The sequence below is a fragment of the Apteryx rowi genome, unplaced genomic scaffold, assembly GCF_003343035.1.
Source record: "Apteryx rowi isolate R43461 unplaced genomic scaffold, aptRow1 scaffold_74, whole genome shotgun sequence".
In the NCBI taxonomy this organism is placed as follows: domain Eukaryota; kingdom Metazoa; phylum Chordata; class Aves; order Apterygiformes; family Apterygidae; genus Apteryx; species Apteryx rowi.
Genome location: NW_020451027.1, coordinates 2,766,134 through 2,790,981, shown reverse-complemented (window position 1 = coordinate 2,790,981; position 24,848 = coordinate 2,766,134). Strand labels below are relative to the sequence as shown.

The 24,848-nt window shown below is 36.7% G+C and overlaps 1 protein-coding gene across 2 annotated transcripts in view; it reads left to right on the top strand.

Annotated features, from left to right (window-relative positions):
* Positions 1-4,727, top strand: part of LHX9 (LIM homeobox 9) — an 11,931-nt gene extending 7,204 nt beyond the window's left edge. Inside the window, exons 6-7 of one of the 2 annotated variants that reach the window (XM_026087900.1) lie at positions 2,966-3,168; positions 4,366-4,727. In XM_026087900.1, coding sequence (XP_025943685.1) covers positions 2,966-3,168; positions 4,366-4,623 — 461 coding nt within the window. In that variant the 3' untranslated portion in view covers positions 4,624-4,727. The remainder of the gene's footprint in view (positions 1-2,965; positions 3,169-4,365) is intronic. The other variant, XM_026087901.1, reaches the window with a different exon arrangement.
* Positions 4,728-24,848: the final 20,121 nt, after the last annotated feature.

Sequence of the window (24,848 nt, the reverse complement as noted above, 5' to 3'; positions counted from 1 at the left end):
TGCCCCGCTGCGGCCCGCTGCGCCGCGGCCGAGGCAAAGGCAAAGGCCCTGCACGGCCGTGGGCCCCCAGGCGCCAGGGCTCTCCGCGTCGCGGCCGTGAGCCCCGCGGCCCCGGCGGCGCGAGCAGAGCCGGCGGGACGGCGCGCAGCCCCTAATCGCGCACCCGGCCTCGAAGACAGCACTCTGTATCTGGGCAACAAATTACTGGTTATATCGGAGGTTTACTCTTATCCCCTCCTGTTCAGCGAGAGTCACAGATCCACCTTGCCCCGTACACCAAACCGCTGTTGCACCCAGTCACGCCATAGCTTGTCCATATCGTTACGCTAAGCCCTTATTAAAAAAACAACCAGACTTTAAAGAATGAAAGAGTGCACTAACTCTGCTAAGCTAACAACTTGACCGAACTGCGCAGAAAAATACGTGTATTCTCAAGTGATCCCACAGTATCTGGTTCAGATATGTGTGGGTTCATTTTGTTTCGGGGGAGCTGAGCCCAGGGCCAGAATGGAAAACCAGATTTTGTTGCCAGCTCTGCAACAAGATTTCTATTTTGTGTTCTGTTCAGTAGTTTAATTTCTGTTTCTCAGCTCCTCAGCTGTAAAATGGAAACACAACAATAAATAACTCGAAATGTTATGAGGTAAAAACCATTCATACTTGTGAACTGTCTGAAATTAATGTGAAAAATGGAAGAAACTATTCAAAAGTACTTAAAATATTCAAAGCTTTCTCTGTATTACCTCTTATATCATAGAATCAATATGTATTTTGAGGGAAACTGTGTTGACTTACAGCCCACAGGATATAGAAATGAGATGGCGAAGAAGATTTCCCTAGGAAAATATTTTACCCAGCTGTTACTCAAAGAACTGTTTATTTCATTATATATATATGTGTGTGTAAAACTATGAAGAGTTCACTCGAAGAGTTCTTGGCAATGAAAGCCAAACTGTTCTAGCTCTTTCCAAAGCAAAATAAAACAAACAACCCCCCTAATCCTGTTGCAAAGAAATGAGCAATAATCTCTTGCTTGATTTTTTGCTTCCCCTTAGTTCTCCAGGCAATAGTGTAGAATTTTGCACTACTATGTGGTAAAAGTACATAATGCCATTTCACCCATGTAAAACAGATTGGTCTAAATCATTATATAAATTAGGATTGTCTGAGGATGTTTTGAGTCCTGTGGCCACCTTTTCTTGGAAATATAAGCCAAAATAAAGTAGACAACAGACAAGAAAGCAGATCAGAGAAGCAAAGTCCATAAGCAGACCAGAGGAGTTAGCACTGCTGCTGAGGAACCTGAATGTTGGAAGGAAAAACAAACCAAACAAACAGCTTGCAAGCATCTGAAGGAATACCTGAGGACCACATTCTAGTGCTATGATTTCTGTCAGCTTGTAAGTTACTGCCCGCATGGTTTGACTGAAGGCAGTATGATTGCTTGTGAAAACAAGTAGTAAATACAACCCAAATCTGGTCTGAAATTGTTTTCAAGACAACTTCCAACTCCTGGTATTTTCAGAAGTGTCAGCTTACTTTGTTTGAAAGTGAAGATATACTTCTTACCAAGCCGAGAAGCAAACCTAATATAATTAAATATTCACTTGATTTTCTGTCAAAGTGTCCTACCAGCATCTGTTCATGTTGACTTGTCTTAAAATTCAAAAGAGAAAACACCTTCAAGAAGCTTTTTATTTTCTCCCAATTTCAAATAGTCTTGCTCCTGCTTTTAGCACTGTCAGTATCTCTGGATTGCGTACTTTCTCTCTTTCCCCCTTTCCTTCGTTTTGTGAGAACTGGGGATCAGCTAGGCCTAGTAAATAAATCCACTAGCTATTGGAAAGCAGTTCAAAAATTCAGATGAACAACTAATAAAGCTTGGGCTAGTTTATATACGTTCTGAAACATTTTTAATTAGCTGTTCTTTAATTAATATTCCCTGTTATGATGACATCATCAATTTTCCCCTGTGTGATAGAACCATCATTATAGAATGTGATCCTGAAAGTAACCTGATTGTTTGTAAAGCCAAAAAGAAAATACAGAGGACATTCTTACTTTTTTTTTTTGCTAATATTGTCATTCCTGTCCACAGTATGAAGTAATGATGCCATAGTCCCCAGGACAGCTTCAACTCTAGTGTACAGTTCACACCTATAAAGGCGTAATCTGAAACAAGTCTATCTGAAACAAGTTTCATAGACACTTTGAAAACCCTCAATTAGGGAAACTCTTTTAAAGTTTCTGAACCACCATTTGGTTGCTTATAAAATGTCCTTGGTCAGTAACAGCTAAGAGCTACGGCTTATTGGGATTGAGATTGCAGGTACTGAATTGAGACACCCTTGATGCAATTGCTTTCTAGAGATGTTTTACAGAGGAAGGTCTTTGAGTAGTTTATATAAATTCCCAGGCAGAGTGTAAATGCATTTATTTTATCAGCAAAAAAAGTCCAGATTTTATGCTTTCTTGATCAGCTGTCAAAACAAACTTTCCTGCTGTACATCTTTTTTTATAGGTGCTTGTGATTTGGGGGAAAATTCAGGAATATTCAAAATGCTGGTTTGACCTTTATTCTTCTCTCAAGCTAAGAGTGTTTCAATGAGTGAGATTTCAAAATCTGAATGAGATTTCAAATGACTCCTTGAACACTCAAAGCAAAACCATCACCACAGGGAGAAGACTTGTTTGAAAATAAATGCCAAAGGAGAGAAAACTTTCTAAGCCTGCCCTTAGTTAGGTATGGGCCTGGGGACATAGCATGCTTTAAGAATAGAAGGTCATCTTCTGAATCTTTTTTGTCTCATTTAATTATCACATCTGTACTTATCCTTGCACCATCTTAGCCCTTGCTTGCTTCCTTCATTCCAAACAGTATGTGACTCAAGATTTTTGCCCTGATTTGTTTATCCTACGTGATGCGCAGTCACTAACTCCTTGTTGTGTTTTGTTGATTGATCAGGTTGTAACGAGAATGAGGCAGATCACCTGGACAGAGATCAGCAGCCTTATCCCCCATCCCAGAAGACCAAGCGCATGCGCACCTCCTTCAAACACCACCAGCTTCGTACCATGAAGTCCTACTTTGCTATCAACCACAATCCAGATGCCAAGGACCTCAAGCAGCTTGCCCAGAAAACGGGCCTGACCAAGAGAGTTCTGCAGGTAAGAAGCACCATCACAGGCTTGTCAGAATTTTCCCCTACCCCTCTCAGTCAATAGTATTTCCCTTTTGCGTAATGATAGAGATAAATTTTTGCTAGATGTGTCCCTAGTGGGTGTGCAGAGGGGTATGGTATTACATGGCAGGAATGCCAAATGTATGCCTTACCACCCAAAGGCAGCCAATTACTAAAATGTGGTTTGTAGTTTCTTCATATCACTGATGTGACTAATTATCTCCAGAGGCCACTAACCCAGTAGACATCACAACGCACCCTGGGATCTGTAGTTTCTTTGTGGTGATGTCTCTACTAAGGGCAGAGGTAGCAAGTCTGCTCCATTTGATACACACGGGGTGCAGCCTTTGGACTTCCATGAAGTTGTTAATGTGGCCCCTCAGTGAGCAGATTCCCCAATATATAGAAGTTTTGGCTGATTTGATCCTCCAGAACCAGCCTGCTCCCTTTCTCAATGCCTGCTAGACTGTGATCATTAAGGGCCTCCACAGTAAAACATCCCTTCCCTGGGAAAGACAGCCCAGCAAATCACATTTAAAAAGTCCCTATATGGTGTGTGCTAGTTCATTGAAGTTAAAGTATGTATTATACTCAGACTGCGAAAGAAGGGCAGTGATCAAGGTAGAAGGAGAATCTATTAGCGGCAATTGCTTAACATGTTACATGTCACCTAAAACATTTTCAGTGAGCCTTATCAAATAGAAAGACTAGATGACCCATATCAACAGTTATATGATAGGGACGGTGTTATTACCCCTTCTTCTTCAGTCTTTTAAAGCGATCAAGACAAATTTTCAGCCTCAGCAAAAATCTGCTCACTCATCCTTTGCCTCACCCTTTACCATGATTCTTGAGCTAAAAAACCCCCAAATCTATCCAACCCATTTGGCCATCAGACAAGCTGGTTTCCTCGGATGAGCGAGTGAGCAGATTTTTGTCCAGGTTGCTCTACGAGGTCTGTACATTGGGCTGCAATGTTCCAGTGAGCACCCATAGTGGTGGGCCTTGTGTACAGGGGCCTTTGTATGACAGAATCAAGACAAATAGTAGCAAATGAAGCTGTAGAGTGACTTAGGTGATTTGCCAAACAAAAACAAACATCAAAAATTACATAGAAGCAAGAACAAAGACAAAAAAAAAAAAACAAACATCGGTAAAGAAATCAATTGGGATTGGTTTGCAGGTTTGGTTTCAAAACGCAAGAGCCAAATTCAGAAGGAACCTTTTGCGGCAGGAGAATGGGGGTGTCGATAAAGCTGATGGCACGTCACTTCCGGCACCGCCCTCAGCAGACAGCGGCGCTCTCACTCCACCCGGCACTGCGACCACTTTAACAGACCTGACCAATCCCACTATCACTGTAGTGACATCAGTGACCTCTAACTTGGACAGCCACGAATCCGGGAGCCCCTCACAAACTACCTTAACGAACCTTTTCTAACATTTGATTTTTTTTTTTTATTCTTACTCTTCTTCTTTATTATTATTATTATTATTTTCAAGCCTTTTTTAAAAAAAAAACAAACCCACAAAATATTTGGGAAAATAAACAGCTTGATGTGTAGCATCTGCAGCCACTTGGCAAATGAGTTTGAAGTAATATGTCGCTATAATAAATGAACATTTATTGTTGATAAATCGTATTCACATTTTTTTAATTCATCAGATAACTGAAGAGAAGGTTATGAATCATTCTAATAAGTGCCTCTTAAAATTGTATGTTACTTATTTCCAGAACCTTGAAAAAAAAAAAAGAATTCTACCACAGAGAGATAGAAATCTCTTTTTTCACTCTGACAACCAGATAAAACTCACTTTAATTAAAGCCAAAAGAATGCTGCTTCAGGATTGTATGCTCACTTATGGCATTTAAGAACCCTAACTTTCATTTTATTTTTATAATGTATCTTAAAGTTTTTTTTTTTAAAAAAGAAATACAAAATGAATTGCATTAATAATTGAAATAGTCAGACTGCAAATGCCAGTGCTTTTTTTATAATGTATTAGTCCCAAGCCTGACCCTTCTTGCGCCCTGGGAATTGTCACTGGCCTAGATAAATGCTCATCTGCCAGTTGCTCACCCAGCTGGAATGTCCTCGGACACCACTGAAAACTGTGCCTGGATGGAGGGCTTGGAGAGGGATCCTGTGGGAGTGGCGCATGGGTAAGGACTGCAGGATCAGGCTGCTGGTCTGTGAAGTTGCCTTTTGTACATTAGGGAGGCGAAATCTGGAAAACACCCTCCCAAATGAGCTTAATCCTATAAGGATATTACGAAAGTAATAACAACAGAAAAACTACTCAAGAGGGGAGTCCCATTGATTCAAAATCTTGCATAGAGAGGGTTTTTCAATTTTCTCTGCCAAACAACACTGATTTGGAATTAAAAAAAACAAGTCAGTTCACTAAACAGCCCTGATGCTGTACCACTAAAGCAAAAAGGAAGTTGGCCACCTACATTAGTGAGCACAAAAATGATTTCTAAGAATATATACGCATGTGAACTGTTAAAATGAGTTTTTGATGAATCATGCTTTTTTCAGGGAAGATGGAAATAAGCAAAATATGATTTATTAAGATGTTTAAGGAAAATGATTTTAGTACAATTTTTTCATTACTATTTTCATTTTACTTTAGATGTTTCCTGAGATTGTATCAGATGCTTCATTTAATACATGAATTAAAACCTTTAGTTCATTAATATTTTTAATACATACTTTAGCTTTTTTAACTTTGTATAAAAGAAAAAAATTGTTAGTAAAAAATTCTTGCAAAATTGGGAATTGGCAGTGATTAATTTTAAAGCAGATAAACTCAGAAGCCTTGTGGATGCTGATCTGAATACATTTCTTAGTTTACAGTAATGACCTTTCTTTTTTTAATTTTATTTAAGCTAAAAGTCTGAATGGTCTGGGCAGTGGTGAATGTTCATTTGTATCCTTTTATTGTAGATAAACACCAATTAAATTGTGGAGAGTCTCAGAAACAAAAACAAACATAAACCAGTCAAGATCTATGTCTTGCTCTTAGTGGATTGTTAAGAATAACTTTGCACATATACCCCACTTTTTAGACACCATCAAATCTCTTCTTTGGTGGTCAAAGTGGCTATTTAATATATTTTAAAGGTGTCCTTTCTGGCTGTATAAATGTGTGGTTACATATTGACAGTTCACTGCCCACATTAAAGTGCATTATTGTAATTTTTGCTCAGGGTTTTTAGAAAATTAGCACAGAAAAGTAGCTTATTTTTAAAAAAAGATGATGGGAGAGATGTTAACACTGTAATAGAAGAAAGGTGTGTTTGCCATTATATATTTAGCAAGTATGGTTATCATCTTCTATGGATATTAAATCTTGACTTTTCCTATTTCTATTACCTTATGGGCATTTACCACTAACCAGACCAAACAACCTTGGTAAGGCTGAGATCTTTATTAATACACTTCTACAGGTAAAAATATTGATACTTATAAATTTTGTTCTTTGACAGAACAATATATGGTACTAGAGATCTACTTTATTAAGTAGACTAATTAAAACTCAGTTCTACTATGTGCCTTATGATATACCTTGGGAGTAAGTTTGTGAAAAATCAGGATATATGTGTTGTTTGTTAAATTAACTGTTTTAAGCCCTTTTGACACCTCACTAGTTTTGTACTGTTTTACCTCTTATTTCTGAAACTCTTTTTATGGTGTATCCTGTTAGAGGGGACAAACATGTCATAGAAAGCAGTTGTGCACTCTTTCAGATATAGTTGATAAATCCAATAATCTTATATATTGAGCTTCGTGTTTATAGTACAGTAAGTGGTCTAGCAAAATTGTCCATGTTTCTTTGTTTATTGATAAATGCATTGTATAGAAACTATTTCCCCTAAATATTTATGGACCAAACAATTGTGATATATCCTATTAAATTTGTGTGAATAAACCATTTTGAATCTAAGGAGTTTTATTTCCCATCAGTTTTTATTATTATTATTTATAATTTAAAGTCTTCATGTACCAGTGTGTCTCTTTGCTTTTACGGTATCTGTGAACAATTGGTATTAAACACAGAAACACGGCCTTATAAATATTTTAAAATATGGTTTCTTCTTATGTTTTCCATATCTTCATATTAAATGTATATGCTACTGCTGGTGCAATTTAGATTTTAGTCTTTTTAATCCCTTTTTTGAACATGCACAGTAATGCCCCACTGATTTGATATTGAAACCCTGTCTTAGACTTCTAAAATCCCCAGAAAACTAGCAGCTAAAGTAATTGCATGACAAATATAAACTAAATAATGAGATGAAATGAATCAAGATTTAATGCTAGGCATATTGAACACAAAATAGAATTGCAGACCCCTAAAAGCCAGGTTGCTCTGTAGTTTAATAAATTGTCACTATGATTTCTTTCAGGGAGAACAAATCATGGGGCATTACAGCCAAACATCCCGACGTTTGAAAATTCCCTAAAGTATTAAAAGAAGGGGAAAAGTTTGATCGGAAATCCACTGCAGTGAAGACAAAGACAATATTAGGTTATGATAATCATACATTCAAAAATCTATTGAGCCAAAAAATAAAAATAAAAGACTTGATGTCATTTCCTGAATGTTAACAAAACATATGTTATTTTATGGTGTCTAATTAATAGAACTGAAGGCTTCAACAAATTGTGTGATATTAAAAACAAATTTAGAGAAACTATGTATAAAACCAGAGCAACCTGGCAGCAATCTACCCAGCCCATATTTGAAGAAAACTTTTCTTTATAAAAATCACATTTGTCAAGCACAAGTACTTGTAAAATAAAATCCGAGTGCATCCATTCCACTTGCTTGCTAATGTGTATTAGTCTTATCTGTTAAATGGATTTTTGTAAATTCAACGAGAACTTTTCACTCATTCRAGATCATAGGAATCAAAACTCAGTAATTTTAGTACTATTGTTTCTGACTTTTTTTTTTCAAAAATGAGACAAATCTGCATGCACTTTTCCATCTGTCACATATAGTGTACATTTCTGTATGATGAATTTCTCTTTGATGTTTCTTGTATAATAGCTTTCATTAATAAACATTTTATTTGATGCAAACATAGTTAACTTTATGTAAACACATAGCTAATTGTTACAATTAATTTAAACTTCCCTTTTGAAAAAAAGCAGTAAGTGCAGTTCCAATACATTATATATAGAAAATCAAAAGAAGGGGGTAGCAATACTGTTGCACAGCGTAAAACTATTTCCCTTGGTGTCTACTTCTTAATTTTTTAACTTGTTGTATAAAACTGACATGTTTAAAAAAAATTCCCATCAGCATCAACAGTAAAATAACTCCCAAATTCTTCATCAAAATAAGTAAACATAAGCAGTATGATATGTAAAATCATAAATGACTTTTAGAATACTAGGATATAATTTGTAGATCCCTGAGCTGTTTACATGGTCACTATGCAATGAGCAAGTATGTTACAAAAAGTTGGTCCTAAGATTCCCAGTCCAAATCACAGATGATTTTTACCAGCCAACAAGCAAGTGTAACAATAACCAAATCTTAGTAATGAGGTTTTGTAACTGTTAAGCAACTATTTGCAGAAAGGTTTTTTTAAAATATATTCCTATTTAGCTGTATAGCCAAAGCATATGTTAAACAAATTAACATATAAAAGACTTGCCAGAAAATCTTTCATTAAGATGACATTTTTATTATATACTAATGAACCCTATGTAAACAATGTAACTTTTATGAACGATGGACATTAAATATTTCACTTACATGTATCCTCAGCATTTTGCATGTTTTCTTAAACTCTTTCAGTTTCTGAATTCTAAAAAGAAAACCATACAATTATTAACAACATAACACAAAGTTATGTACAGATTACTGCAGTGATCTCTGGAAACCAGTAACCAAAAGAGTGTTTTAACTGCAATAAAAAGGTATCATTTATTGGCGGCAATTATGGGAAGTATCGTATAAACAACAGTTTTATGGTATGTTGTAAAGTTCTATTGAAAAAGGTTAGCATGGAGGACTTAATTCAAATCAGCTTGATCAGAAATTTAAGCATATTGTGAAATTCTTAAACTAAGCCTTATGTGTATTTATTACTGCAGAAAGTTAAGTGAATGTAGGAAAGCAATTATTCGTATCACATCCATAATGTGGTTTCCTCCTGTTATCCACAGGAAAATATTACAAACATCAGTAAGTTATTCAAATCAGTAAAGAACTTGGTGGTGTTTACGGCCAAGAGAAAATCTATGTACTATAATTGATTTTTATAAATCACTACATTCTATAATACATTGGTTTCCTTCTCCCCCTATTTTAATTCTTAAAGACTTATTTCTAGTCTAAATTATTGTCCATGTGCTGCTGTCTTTCATCTGATTTAAAATAGAAAAAGACATTAACTAAATATTCCTGGTAAAATACTAGCCCTGCTGAAGTCAACGGCAAAACCATCGATTTAAGTAAAATCAGGACTATTTTATTTCTTCCTGTCTGATTAGTGATATTAAGGTTTTATTTTTCTTAACGGTGCTATTCTTTGCTTCGGTGATAATCCTGCACATAGTGTTCCGGTTGGTCTGACTAGCTGCATTAACCAAACAAAGCTTTTTGCAAGATAAGGCTATCTGTCTCGTGCATTAAGAGGTAAACATGTTGAAAGGGCAGTAATATCCTATAAAGAAGGGGAAGGAATAATTTCAAACAAGATTTGAAAGAATGCAAGACAAATTATGTTTTCAAAATTGTCACAAGTAAGAAAAGTGTCAGGGGGGTTCTTCCTCTAGTTCTAGTGGATACATATCCACATCTAGAGCACTAAATGCAGCATTTCTTTGAACACCTGGTCTTCTAAAAAAGATCAAATTGTGCAATCCTAAAACATCTTACTCAGAATTATTCACCAGAGAAATGATTTGCAGGACCAGGTCAAATGATAGAAGGCTGACACCACAGACCACTGAAAACGGTGAATATTCTCTCTCTGATTTAGTAGGCTTTGAGCCAGGATCTGAATGAACATAGAGATTAAGTTACCCTCTTGTCTCTAAAGAAAGCATAACTTTCCGAATGAGACAGAATATATAGGACAGCCATGCCATTCTGTGCATCGGACTTCATTCTTCAGAGCTGCTAATGCAAGCACCTGGCACATGCATTAAATTGACTTCAAAATATTTCTTCCTCCTTCACCCAAATACAGGACACAAATTATACTATTGGAATTTCCAGAAGCTACTATAGTGTTGGAGACTTTATTCAGTTATTCTGCAATGTTGAACAATTTTTCTGCACTTCTCACTTGACGTAGACTTATCCCGACATATACCTATATACATATCCTTGTCTTGCCTTCATATAACCAGTACTTTCATATTTATTTAAGTCATTCARACCTATAGAAAGCTACTCTCCATGGTTACACATTCTAGCAAAAGCAGTTGTCATAATTTTTGCTTTGATTCTCCTTTACAGTAAAACATTTCTCTGGAGTAGTTTTTATGTTATGAATTTGTACCTTTGTATGCTACTTTCTTGTCATAGCCATGGACCAAAAACTATATTGCTTGAAACTCATAACTGTATGTATTATTTTTCCTGCTGTTCCTCTAATGCCCAGAACAACAAACTTACTGCAATCATTGAAGTCATGGCTTGCATATTACTGTAAGGATATTTCACTCTACAAACTGATTTTATTATAACAAATGATATCAAACAGATTTGATTCCAATTTGTGCTAATATGATTAGTATTAGAAATGATAGCTTCTTGATTGCATTCAATTCTGGATCAAGTGTGCATCTGATTTTGGAAATGGTATTGCTACYGAGCATCTTTTGAAATATCCGATACTTGCTACTGCAGGGAGCAGAGGGCTAGACTGAAAGTCTGACCCAGCTTGACAAAAATCAGTGTAATTTTCTGGTTGGCCATCTTTTCAAATTGGACTTTAACAGAGAATAAAAATATTGTCAATAATTATTTTACTGCTAGAAAATAAAAATTAGATATATTTCCCTTTTGCACTTCAATTACACAGCTCAATACAGATTTCTGAGCCTGAACAGATGCAATGTTTTGAATCTGTGAGACTGCTGCATACAGCAAATAAATGATAAGGGAAGGAACAAACTAAGAAACGGTTATCAAACTGCAAATATAAACAGTCACTGGGAGATAGGTGGTAGTTTTTTATTTTTGACTTTATGAATATTTATTTCATCATTTTTCTTCAGAAATTTTGACTTACCTGAGAGTAAATGACCAAGTAGCTTGCTGTAGCCACATGTAACCTGATCATACCACAGAGATGCAATAGTGAACAATCTATAACAAGATTTTTTCCTGAATAATTAATTATCTAGTGAAATATCAAAATGTTACCCAATATCCTAAAATAAAATGTTACATATAAAAAACGGACAGCACAAATTACTATCACATATTAACATATAAACACGTACATGCTCATGATTTCTGTTTAATTCATAGCGGATAATTAACTTGATCAAATAAATACACACATATCCCATTACAATGAGGAGCCATGAATGTAGTCTCAGTAGAGAAGGCAAGAATAAATTAGAAACTAACCAACTTTGCAGCTCAGAAGTGAATATTTTTTATCTGCAAAGATAATTGCATAATTACTGCTCAAGCTACAGCCCTAAATGATAGACAATACCTGTCATTTTACTTTTCTGACTGTCCAACACAGTATTATTTGTTGTTATTATTTTAAGCAAAAGTGGGCTACAGAAAAGAAAGTTATGTGCTTGTTAGTGTGTTAGATGTAAAATGCTGCTGCTGTGAGGCTCTGGAAGAGGTAAATATCAGCCCTGTAAAATGTACTGCTTTCTGTTTTTTCTTTTTTTTTTTTTTTAATGTGAAGCTGTTTTGCTTCTTGTGTATGAGGCTACATCAATAAGAATTACATTTGCAAAAGTAATTTTCTTCATTTTGTTGAAACCTTTCAAATCAAGCCCTTGGACAGATGTTTTTGTGAATCTGGCTGGAACAAATTAGGAAGTTATAGGTGCTGCTGTTCTTTATGAGCTATCAGAAATGGCTTATCCACCCATGAGTGCTTTCTACACACAACAATGTTAGACCTGTTCCAAGTAAACTAATTTATTCTGCCATTTAACCTTTAATAGAGCACTAACATGACATTCAATATGTAGTAATCAGAGTTTCAAAACAGTAATTTAAAAGTACTGATGTTGTTGTGGATGGACCTAAACCTACAAGCTCTCCAAATCAGAATTTACTAAAACAGTGGCAGTTAAAAGACTACCTGACTTGGAGTGCTCAGGCCATTTATAGGTGATGTCCAGATCTAGAGATCTTTTTGCCCAATTTTATTGTAATAGCAACAGGACACATCTGGAGAACTCTGAAGTTTGGCTGTGTCTTTGAATCTATTCAAACTGTCTAAATTCAATGTATTTCCAGAATGGACTGATGAAATCTGATGGAACTTGGAATATTTTGATTAAATTTCTTGGATTTCCTCATCTGGATCTGTCTGAAATACAAAAATAGTCTTTTTATGGTCTGTTAGGCTTTTTGGTCTTTAGTAAAATTAAAAAATGAAGTAATACATAATATCAGTGAAAAAAGAATTTTATATAAGCCAAGTTCAGTTCAAAGTAGTCCTAGAAATGCCCAAAGTTGTTTTTTCTGTTTGTTTGTTTTTAGAACAGTAATAGTAGTGGAGAAATAGTAATGGAGAAAGCCATTTTTTGATGCAGATTCTCCAGTAACTAGTTTCTACAGGACCTCTCCTTCATCCTCTGAAAAATTGTGCTATTAGGTTAAATAACATTTCATTACAAAAGTCTTTCACTTAAAATAGGTTGAATCCTCCATTTTCTTTTTTATTTTTTTTCAGCATCTTTTAACTTTTGTTTTCTCTGTATCATTTTTACATGTGGAAGGCCAGTCTGTGCAGGATCCCAAAGACAGTCTTAGTAGCATAATATGCATTTGTTTATAAGAGATCCTTCATTATATATAAAGCCTAGAACTGATCATATCTTATTCTCAGCTGCTTTTCTCCATTAACTTTTATTCCTTTTATTAGTTCTATTTTTTTTTTTGTGCAAACTTGTCGCTTCCTAAGGAAAAAATATGGTATGCAATGAAAGTAGAAAAGGAAGCACTCCTGAGTTATGGCTGACTCAGTTATCTCTGGCTCTTTTACTGATTCCTTTCATAGACTTTTACACTGCAGCCCCCATTTAATGCTTTTTCTCCTTCTATAAGGGCTGCTGTGAGGGGTAACTACGTAATAGGCCAAATTTCATACGTGAGGAAAGGTGAATGTCTCTTCTTGGGCAATTTATATCTTTAATCAATGCTCTCCAAGAGCTCAGGTTAGCTGTACAAATAGTAGGCAGCTAGTCCACTACTTCCTAGTAACTACTGAGTTATTAGAAAATGAAAAGGCTACGCACCCGGCATCACTCACCTGAAGCCTGAGGGCGCTCACGGGCCCTAACGGCCCTAACGGCCCTAACGGCCCTGCGGCCCCGCCCCGCCGCGCAGGCTCCATTGCAGCCCCGGCCGCAGCGTGGGCAGCCCCTCCCCGCGCGGTACCGTGCCGGCGCTCGGCTCCGCGGCAGTGAAGCTGGCTTTCGGTAAGAAAGGGGAATTGCAGCGTTTGGTGATTACTATTATTATTATTTTTCCTTCTGTCATGGCTCCCTTTTGCGGCTGGGGTCTCCTAGGACCAGAGTTAAGGAAGCTTATCAAAGCTGCTTAAAAAGTAGAAGTCAAAATGGAGTCCTGGCCCTTGGGATAAGAGTCACCTCTTGTGCTGCTCATGGAAAGTGCAATTTTTACTGGTTTGCCCTTGCGTCAGTCATTATTTAAGCTAATTGAGTAGCATATGAAGTTAGTCATGTGCTTGGTTTGCCATTATGTATAGCATTAAGTTACCTCTTATTGGGATACTTGATATTAACCAAAAGCAGGCAGGCTGTTTTGAGGAGAAATACTGCGCTTGAAAAGGAGTGTGGTTTGGTCATCACAAAACTGTCGAGATGTCACCACAGCTCTGTGCAGCGAGGATGGGAGAGAGGGGAACAGGCTCTGAACCCCTCTAGGGGGTTTCCAGAGGGTTACTGGATTAGCGTGGCCTTCAGCGTGACTAGCATGTCCCTCCTTCTCCTAGCTCAGGGTTCAGACTCTTCCCTGCCCAGAAGATGCCCTAAACATAAGCTGAAGAGTGTTCTCTCATTCTTCTCTGCAGTGGTTTGAACGTATATTTAAAATTAACTGGGTATGTGTGGGGAATGGATGTTTCCTACTGAGGCAGCCTAGTCATCAGGCAGAGGACTAGCTCCGCTTGAGGTCTGTTGTGGTGAATATACATCTTACGCAAGACGTGGCAGCTTCCATAGGGCTTCCATAGGGCTTACAGATGTCTTTCCTCCCCTAAGCATCCTATATTCTGATGGTTCGTAAACCCTTTCTGGAAGTGGAGGAAACAAGCCTGGGAGCCTCAGACAGAGGAAGGAATGAAACCCAGGAAATGAATGAATGAAACCTCTGGGACTTTGGTCAAATGCTCTCAGGTGTCTGAATTGCTAAGTAAAAAGGAGAAATGCTTACTGATGTGTACTGAGCCTAACTTTCTTTTACTTTTTATTTCTCTTTACAAATACAGTAATGAAATTTTTAGTTTTGATATAATAATTCATGTATAATGATATGAAATGCTTTGGGTTTCTATTTAGTGAGGAAAAAGATTGTTTAGTCCAAATTAAAAAGGTGAATATTTAGTAATACAAGAAATCATATTTTCCTCAAGTTTTTGTCAATCACTTTCTGCTTCTTAAAATGTCATATCTTTCCTCAGAGACAGACAAAAATGTGACTCAGATGCTAAACAAATACAATGCTGAGGTCCCTAATTTAAGAGCACAAGGTGGAGACTGACGTTTAGTCCAATGAACTCTGATAAACAATTTTTGAAATCATACTTAATTGAGCAAATGATTTGCAAACTGAATAATGGATCGTTAAAATTATTTGCAGTAGTAGTACAAATAGTTTTATTCTTGTCCCAGTATTATCTGATTCTTTTTCATCTTGCAGGGTAATGTTTTCAAATGATTCAGAGAGGTCCTTGATGCGTTCTGTTGCTCACAGCATTCTTTGTGATGCTAACATTTCCTCCACTGCATGCTGTAAGCATGTTCGCTAAAGACAACTGACATGTTGTTTTCTGAATGTCACTCAGGCATAAGAACATCCAAGCCAAAGATATGTTAAATATATTTTTAAAAGTTCAAATATTGTTAAGGCCCTAACCTTAACTGACAAAAGCAAGAAAATTTGGAAGTGAAGCTTGCTTTTTTTTATTCTTAGTCCCTGCTCTTGTGATGGATTATTGTAGGAATTCCATGAAGCTGTTAGTCTTGCAGTTTCATGGAGCACTCTATAATACTAATGGACAGCAGAACCCTGATAAGAGGGAGGAAAAAAAAAATTAAGCTCCTCTTTCTGCTACCAACTTGCATCCACATGCTGTGGCCCAGTTCCTGGAAATATTTATGCGTGTCTTTAACTTCTTTATTACGTGGGATACCACTGAAATGTATTTAAATGGACTAACTTACAGTATTGAAGTTAAGCAGAGGCATAAACCCATACAATCAGGGTCTAACATATCATTTATACCAATTCTGTTCTGCTCTAAGAGACTCCAAGGATTATCAGGTATGTTAGTAGAGTATGAGCAAAATATCCCTGTGGGAGCTGAGCTTTACCTTGTTTGTTGTCTGTTGTTTAAATTGGAAGCAGTTGGATTAGTGGTCAAGAGTGCAAATGGTCAAAAGATGAAATGACAGTTCGAATATTTCACAAATATGTCACTGCCATGTATGTGAAATACATCCTGAACATATATTGTTATTTTACTGACTGGCACAGAATGAAAAGACCTACTTTTGGTATTTCAGTTTACAACAGATACTGTATTTCTTCTGTGCTTCCAAGTTACGATACTTCATGTTTAGCACTACTTTAACTGTGTATGAGAGATAGCAACAAAGAATACCAGGATTTGGGGTTTTATTGCTCATGTATTATGCTGCTAATGTAATAAAGCAGAGTTCCTAAAGGGAAGCAGAATCCAGCAATCCTCTCACAACCATGCTAATAACATTTAAAACACACAGTTCCACACTTTTACAGGTCTCCTCAACAGGATGATAGTTTGCCCAGAGTGTAAATCCCCTTGTGTGTCAATTGACTCCAACTATGAAATGCAGGGGGAGTGAACACAGTGGTGGGAGCACAGGCTGGTTTCTGCATCACTGCTTCCCTGCTCAGCTCTGACGCTGACATGTGTCGGATGGAGACTGCCGCTTGCTCTGTGGCTAATAGGGGCGTATGTCCTGGGGTAGTTCTTCACCTGTAGTGCTAATGGCAGTCCTGTTCAGGGAGAGATTTCTTTTCAGATCCTCCACAATGCTGTTGTTTTTCTCCCTCTGAGTAACACTGTTTGGATAACTGACCAGTTACTAATATCAGAAGTCAGAATACCAATATGGCCACATATGGTATCTTTTTATAATGTTCTGTTTGCACTGTGTCATGTATAGATGAAATTCAGTATGTGCACTTTTTAAATTCTCTGCAAACTTATTCTGACCCTATGCCTAGGTACATTTTGATCTTCTGTGATTAAATATCAAAACAGAAATAGCAGTAGGAGGCTGGACAGGCAAATAAACCTCTGTGCGTTCCCCAGAAGGAAGTACTATACTCTGTAAACTTCAACAAAGGTATGTAATGTATTCAAGAGTTCATGTGCTCAGCTCTTAGAATAGTGTTGTCCAGTGTGCACGTTCCTTTGTGGTGAATATTGACTGCAGCTTCACACATCTCAATGCTACTGCTCTGCCTTTATTAAAGTTGTGCAATAATTACACTTGAGCAATTTTCAAGACAAGGAAGCGTATAGACTCCAAACTGTGAAGTCTTTCTGTAATCCTTATTCTTTTATGTGCCCAGATTTTGCATTACATACTGTTTGAAAGGGAAATAGGATCACAGGTGAGTGAAGTTTACCCTTACACACATTGAACAGATGACTGGAATTGAATCAACGCTGTTTGTAGCAACCCTCAAGTTCAGCAGCCTGTCAAAGGGAGTACAACAGTCATTAACCAGGTGTCTGTGTATTGCCATTTAAGAGCAAGCTGTGGTGGCAGTGCTTTCACTAGGCTTAGGGGGATCCCTTCCCTGCATGTCGGTGATTCTGTGCTACTGTTGCAGTACATGTGTTAGCATTACTTTTACATTACTGAAAGTGAAATCCAGTATATGGCCCTGGGAAACTGGAATCTAAGGTTTCTGAAAAATGCTTAGTATGGAGGCAAATTTATCAAATATACTTAAAATTGGTGCATGAAAATAGAGTATTTTATGGTTTGTTACTTATGCACTGATATTTGTATTGTTTTGTAATGGATTTGTTTTCATCACTGGAATACTTACTATGTAGACTCTGCAGTAAATAAGTGTGGTAGGCTGATGCACAGGTACAATATACGTACTCTAACTCACCAGCCTAATAGCATCTTCTTTATTCAGACTCTTTTTTTTTCTGCTGTAGCTGTGAATCTTGAAACACTTTTTCTTATTTCACTCTTGCCTGTAATTGTATCACACCAGTGAAATTTTGCCCAAATTCACACTGGAACTGTGAACAGGATCAAAGTCTGTGGTGTAATTAAACCCGTCCCACTCACAAGAATTCAATCTCTTTCCCAAAAGCTACTTCAAATATATAAAATGAGTTTGCTTGTATTTACTGTTGTCATCTGTTTCCCATTATCTACATTTTGAGACCTATATAAGAAGAAACATTCAGTAAAACGTTTTTATTAGATGTTTTTAAGCTACATAGGAAAATTGAGAAAGTATTCAGCAAGTAGGGCAGTGGGTTAAGTGAACTAGATGTACCCAAGGCAGCATTTGCACCCTAGATTGCATGCCTGATGATGAGGCTGCATGGTTTCACAGCCCTATCAGCAATGACTGCATCCAGCTGTGTGGTAGTAGGTTAAACTTTAGGTTGAAGTCAAAGAAGACAGATTCAGTCCAGAGCCTAAACCTTGAGCCCATGACTGTGTCAGCTTTTTTCTGATGGCGCTGTTGATCACTCTGTCTACAAAATGAGTCTGCCAGTCTGTGCCAGTATTCCTGCAAAAATACTACTGCATGCTTGGGATTAAAATAGCAGGGTGGGCATTGTATGCTCTAGGGAATGCTAAACCCATTTTGCATCCTAACTCTGCTACTTGGGCTTTCTGGATTCAGTAAATCTTAAAATGTTGCTCACATGCCTGGGTAGCTGTTCTGTGGCATGGGCATTTGGAGCAACTGTAAAGGCTTCATGATGCTTATGGATACTTCACAATCTTATTTATAAGAGTGATTAAAGTTTTTTTGCCAGTTTTTCTGAGCTCTACTGGGAGGATTTTCCATTTAAAGTGTCAGCAGCATTTTTGGATTTGGCACTGTGGTTTTCTTTAGCCTTGTTCTCAAGTACTTAAGTTGTTTTGGCATAGAAAATAACAGTCTAGTTGGCCAAAACCTGGCTTGTAAGAAAACAGAGTATCGTAGTGGAGAATGTAGGCAACTACAATCGTGCACCATAATCTATATCTATTATTAGTCAATATAAAAATTGCAAATTCATGTGACATGGTAGAACAGTATCTGAATTTCAGCAATAACATCTACAACTAAGAACTGTGAAATTAAGGACTTTTTTAGAATAGTAAAATAACTGTTTTGACAAATGTGCTAGCAAGCTGGCAAGTAAGCTACTGCTTCCTGTGGTTTTGTACTTTATACATCCTCCTCTAAAACATGGCCAAAGGCCCTTCTTAATAGAATAAGTGATGTGTTTGGAACTAATTTCCAGTTGATCAGTCATCTTTGAGTTCTCCATTCTCTCAATGGCTACATGTAACTAAGTATTGGCAATGCTATGTATTTTATTTACCAAGAGCAAAACCTTCTCTGCTCTATGTAGGTCCAACTGTGCATATCAAATAATAGCAAAACTATCACCAACTTGGAATCTGTGAGACAGCAGAGGAAAATAGAGCTTTTGTCTTTATTATAATCTTCAGGCAGCATCATCATATTACTACAAAATCCTGGTAGCATGGAAAGACTTTTATAGCAGTCGTTCTCATAACTCAAGGAGTGCATTTGTGCATGCAGCTACCTTTCATTAGCACCTTAATCATTTCAGTGCCTGCAGGACAACGTATTTTGCATTGCTCCATTAAAAGTGATAGACACATTGAGAAGATATGATCTGCAGCATTATAACAAATAAAACAGTTTCAGTCCTTTATCAGTTTGTTGAAAATAGGCAGCACAGCACATTTGACTTTAAGAGGGAAAAAAAAAAAAACAAACATATATAATCTTTCATTTCTTCATCCGTGAGAACTAAGGCCTCTCTGCCACTAGAGGGTGAGACAAGTACAAACCAGGTATTGAAGTCATTTCTGTAGAGGGTACAACTACAAGTTAACATGCAGACAGGACCTCAAGCATTATCTTGGTTATTTGTATTTAGGAGAGGAGGATGCATACTGTAGGCATAATAAGCCTTAGCAAGTATTTTGAGTTGATCTCTCATATTAAAAGACAGAGCTGCAAAGAAATGGGAGAGCAATGTGTGATAATGAACAGTGGAACAGAACTTACTGTCTAGGTAATAGATTTTCGGGACTTTGGTTACATGGTTACAAAAAAAAGTTCTGATTTTGATTCAAGTTCTGAATCAAACTGTTCTGCTTCAAGAAAGAATTATTGTTGGATTAGAATGCTTTCCTCCTTCTTAGTAAAAAATCTGAAAAATAGTTCTCTAAATTCCTGCTTGCCTTTGATCCACACAACCTATACTGTTTGTTTTTCTTGTAGTTATTCTTCTATTTTTCTATTACTCTTTTTCCTGTTACTGCAAGTTGGTCTGATTGTGCTGATATATCTTTTAGAGCCTTGAATTAATTGTTTTGTRTAGTCTAGTTCATTTACGTATTTTGTAGTTCTGGCAGAAAACTGTAATTCCTACTAATATGTGTTCATCCTCCTGAAATCCAGCTTGTCCAGTGTTTTTTGACTAAGCATTTTACAAATAAGTCATGTTTTGATGCTTGCAGAGTCTCTTAGATCCTTCTCTCTGAAGACTTCTCTAACCCACATAGTATGCCATTCACGTTTCAGTTGAAAAAAGCTACTTTTAATCAAAGATTATATAAATCAATATGCTGATTCTTTAGGAATGATAGTTCCTGTTTTAAAACAAAAATAAGTCCCACAAGGTACTTTAACACCAAGTAATTTTTTTCCTTTTTTTGTTCTCGCAAAGCTCTCTGAAGAATTCTGTTAAATATTTTTTGACAATGACTGCTGCCTGGTTACTATCTTGTTGCTTTAGCAATCTGAAGGTCCAAATTCAGCTTCCCTTTTATTAGGACAGACTTTGATATTGAGCTTGTACCAATACTGCAAAGGGCATGTATGGGTTCAGGAGAAACAAAACTAAGTGTCACTTTGAGCAATACTAAAAGTAGAGGCAAAAGAGAAGAAAATATTTTCTTTGTAAATATCATGGGCAGTTTTAAACTGTTGCCTGGAAGATTTTAGTAATTTACTCCTCCTATTTAAATGAGACAACAGTGGCAAGAACTAGAGTGAAACTTTGAGATATCAGAAAAGTGCATTAATTTTTGTGTTTAGGCAATTACAATTTAATGCTGCATAAAAATCAGAATAATCTTATCTCAAATTTTTGTGTTTTTTATTAACAGCATTTAAATCTTAGGGGAATTAACTGGTGAATTTTAATGAAGTTACCTGCTGGATTTCACATTTTTTCTGTCATGAAAACTCTTCATGCCCAGGTTTAGGTGCTTGCCTGGATTTTGTTGGCTGCATGCTTGAAGCATAAGACCAGTCCTTACTGAAATAAATGCAGTGTAAGGATCATATTAAGCTAATAGTTGCATAGAAACTCACTCTGTGCACAGTGTTTGCATAATTTCAGAGAAGCTATAATTTTTTTTTTTATTTTTAAATAGTGTTCTCAGAGCAGTGAATGCTTGCTGCTCTTTAATTTTTGAGGATTTTTACTGATGGGAAACAAATTATGATGATCCCTTGTGTTGGCATTAAATCTCTGGCCCCTTTCTCTGGGCTCTTTTCTTTTAGTGTCCTACATACCATAGAAGTAACAGAGTGTTTACAGTTTGAGGCAATGATTGCTTTCTTGATTTTCATAAGAAGACATTTTGGAACTCTGTCAGATAATTTTAACTTTCAGAAACCTATCCAAAAACTTTAATGGGAATTACAAGTTAAATCATACTGAAATACTGTTTTGCCACTCTAGTTATCACACAAAAAATAACAAGTACACAAAAGAATTTTTTTTTATAATACAACATCGGCATATTTAGCATCATTCCTGATTCTATGAGGTCTTAAACATCTTTGCTTCTTAGTGATTTCTACAGGATGTTTAGCTAAGCATCTTGCAAGACTATGTCCCATCCAGAGTCTTTCTTTTGGACCATAAAGCATAGCTGTTATGAAAAGCGTACATCTGGGAGAAAACTGGAAATTACTTTGTCCTGGTTTTATGTTTCCATTACAGCAGCAATTCTAGATTTTAGCTGCCTACTAGTTTCTAATGCTTAGAGCTGGGTCTTATGCCAAATTAAGTGAATGAAAATTTTACTATCTAGTTCAATCACATTCATCAGTCTCAAAATACTGTTTGCAGAAAGGTCCTTTCAGTTGGGATGCAACAGCCATAATTAGATTTTAAAGAAAAACTTGAGGTAAAGAGTCTCGTCTTGGTTTCAGTTTCTAAGGCATTGCTGCTGCCTCTCAAAATGCTAGAGGGCAAAAAATCATATATCTGTATGCCACCTGAAAATGGTGTTAGGAGAGGGCCAGTGGTGTTTAACTTAATGGAACAGCAATAGTGAAACTCCTGTAAACTTCCATGTCAGATGAAGGACCTATGAGAGATAGTAGAGCACTCAGGTATGGCTTGTTCTCTTCCCATGACCTTATCTTGATATATAGGACACTGTTGCACTGCTTACATGCCTCATACACTCACATTTATTACATTTGTGCAACAGAATTCTCATCTTCCAAGGACAAGAGATGGAGGGCACTGGAGAGCACTGGGACAGGTTGCCCAGAGAGGTTGTGGAATCTCCTTCCTCAGAGATATTCAAAGGCTGTCTGGACACAATCCTGGGTAATGTGCTCTAGATGACCCTGCTTGAGCAGGGCGGTTGGACTAGATCTGCAGAAGTCCTTCCAACCTCAACCTGTGTGATGGACTTTGAGGCTCCAAAAGAGGAATTTATCTCCCCAAACCTAGGCCTGACTTTAAACTATCATCTCTTCACCGTCAGCATGGTTGATGGAACCAAAGGTTTCCTTATTCTTCAGCTTCCTTCACAGTAGTAACTGAAACTAGAACTGCTCCTGTGTTTTCTGGTAGCATTTCTGCAAGTTGTCCAGGAGATAAAACAGCTGTTGAAGTTCCATTTTCCTTTTGCCTAGTGTCCTTCCCTGCGCAGGGACATTGCTCAGGCTCCCTTAGAAGGGAAGGTGCTTGTTGCTTTGGTGCCACTTCACTGCTGTGGGATTTGGAGAACTTTTCCTAGTCTTTCTCAGTTCCTTCTCTTCTCTTGGTATGGCTTGGCTGCCAGCTTTAGCTGATCTGACGTTCTCTTCCTCAGAAACGTGAATGGGAATGGCAGGTAGCAGCACAGTGGTTATATCTGTTGCTTTTTTCAAATGTGACTGTCAGATAAAAGCTGAAAATATTTTGCAAACAGCACCTCCAGACAGGCTATTACAGAGCAGGACTGAACAACCAACCAGTGAAAACCCTACCATTTTTCATCTGAAACTTTCAAAATAAGTGTAACTTCATAGACGTGTTTTAGAATATAATGGTATTTTTAGGCCTGAAGAACTCATCAGTGATATAAACATTTATATCATCATTCTAATAGAGTATCCAACTTTCAAAGTAAATTACTTGTTTTAAAGGTTGAACATGTCATATAGTAATAGCATCTAACCAGCAGCTATGAAATGTCCCAAGAAATCAGAGAGGAAACAGAAATCTCAGAAGGCAAAAGATAATGATTGGGACAGGAGGGCTCAAACAGTAAAAACAAACAAGACACTTGTGGGGGAGAACAGCACCAAAAACTTTAGTTTTATCAGATATTTTTGGATCATGTTATGACATGACAAAGATCGTGCCTTTCGTAAATTAAGTCTGAAAAGGTATTTTAGTCAGACACTGATTTATGAAACTGCTAGAATGAAACAGAGGGTAAGATAATGCGCCAAATTCTGATAATGTTTATACAATGGTGAACTGGTAATAGGAAGTTTAAAATTAAATCTATTATACTTACTGATTTGTTTGTGTGGCATGACACTAAAGCCCAACAGACAACTTTTTTCTGCTCTCCTTGTACTTTTCTTCTTCCAGCCACAGATCCAGCTCCAGGCAGAAGAAGGATTTAAATAAGATAGTTTAGTCAAACCTGATTGTTTCATCCTCCTCAGGTGTTAATATAAGTGTTTTTTTGTTTTTTGTTTTTTTTTAGGAGAAAAATTTCTGGAAAAATCTACTTGTTTATGAATCTGTCTTTTCTCCTATATCATGGAAAAGGCCTAATCTTATTTTTAACTTTTAAAAAATCAGCAGTCTATTGATTATGACATATCTAGACAAAGGCACTTAAATAAATGCTAAACATCTGCTTGGTATATCACATACTAAAACAGAACACAATTGTTTAGTAAGTATATTTTTGAAATATGCAGTTACATGTAAGAGCCTGTTTTTCCACTGCACTGTACCTTGGAGAATCATCTACTGTGCAAGCTGAACTCAAATGTTACCATTGCCGAATGTCATGTTTAAGTTCCACTTTATACTCACTTTCTGTAAGCGTTTAAAAAAGACAAAACTTCCATTACCCTGTAATATACTGCAGTGTAAGCAGAAAGTTTACTCCTTCAATGCAGACTAACAGAACAAGTCTTGGTTTTGACACACAATGCATGTTAATGTCATCCAAGAACAGTTCCTATAAAGGTTATTGAAAAAGTTTGTAATAGTATGCAGTATCACAATATCATTGATTAACGTGAATAATTAAAAATAAATATTAAACTTATATCCAGATGTATTATTTTGAATTCCCTGGGTTATATTAAGTATAACAGCACTATGTATTTTGTAGTTTTTTTGCAGGAAACAGACTATGCCTAATTAGGATATTACCATTGAAATTTATTGTTTACTAATGATACTTGGCTGGTACATTTGGATAAATCTTATACTCAGCCTGCATATAATGAGTGAAGACATGATATAAAACATTTAAGAATATAGATAAGTAGACTGTAAATACCAGATATATAAGTATAGTAGAAATGTTGAGAATGCACAAAGGTTAAGAATGAACCTCCATCTATTAGTGAAGCAGTATCAACTGACTTAAGAAAAACAGGTTTTGTCCATGTATTGAGATGATTCTGTGAAACTTGCAATAT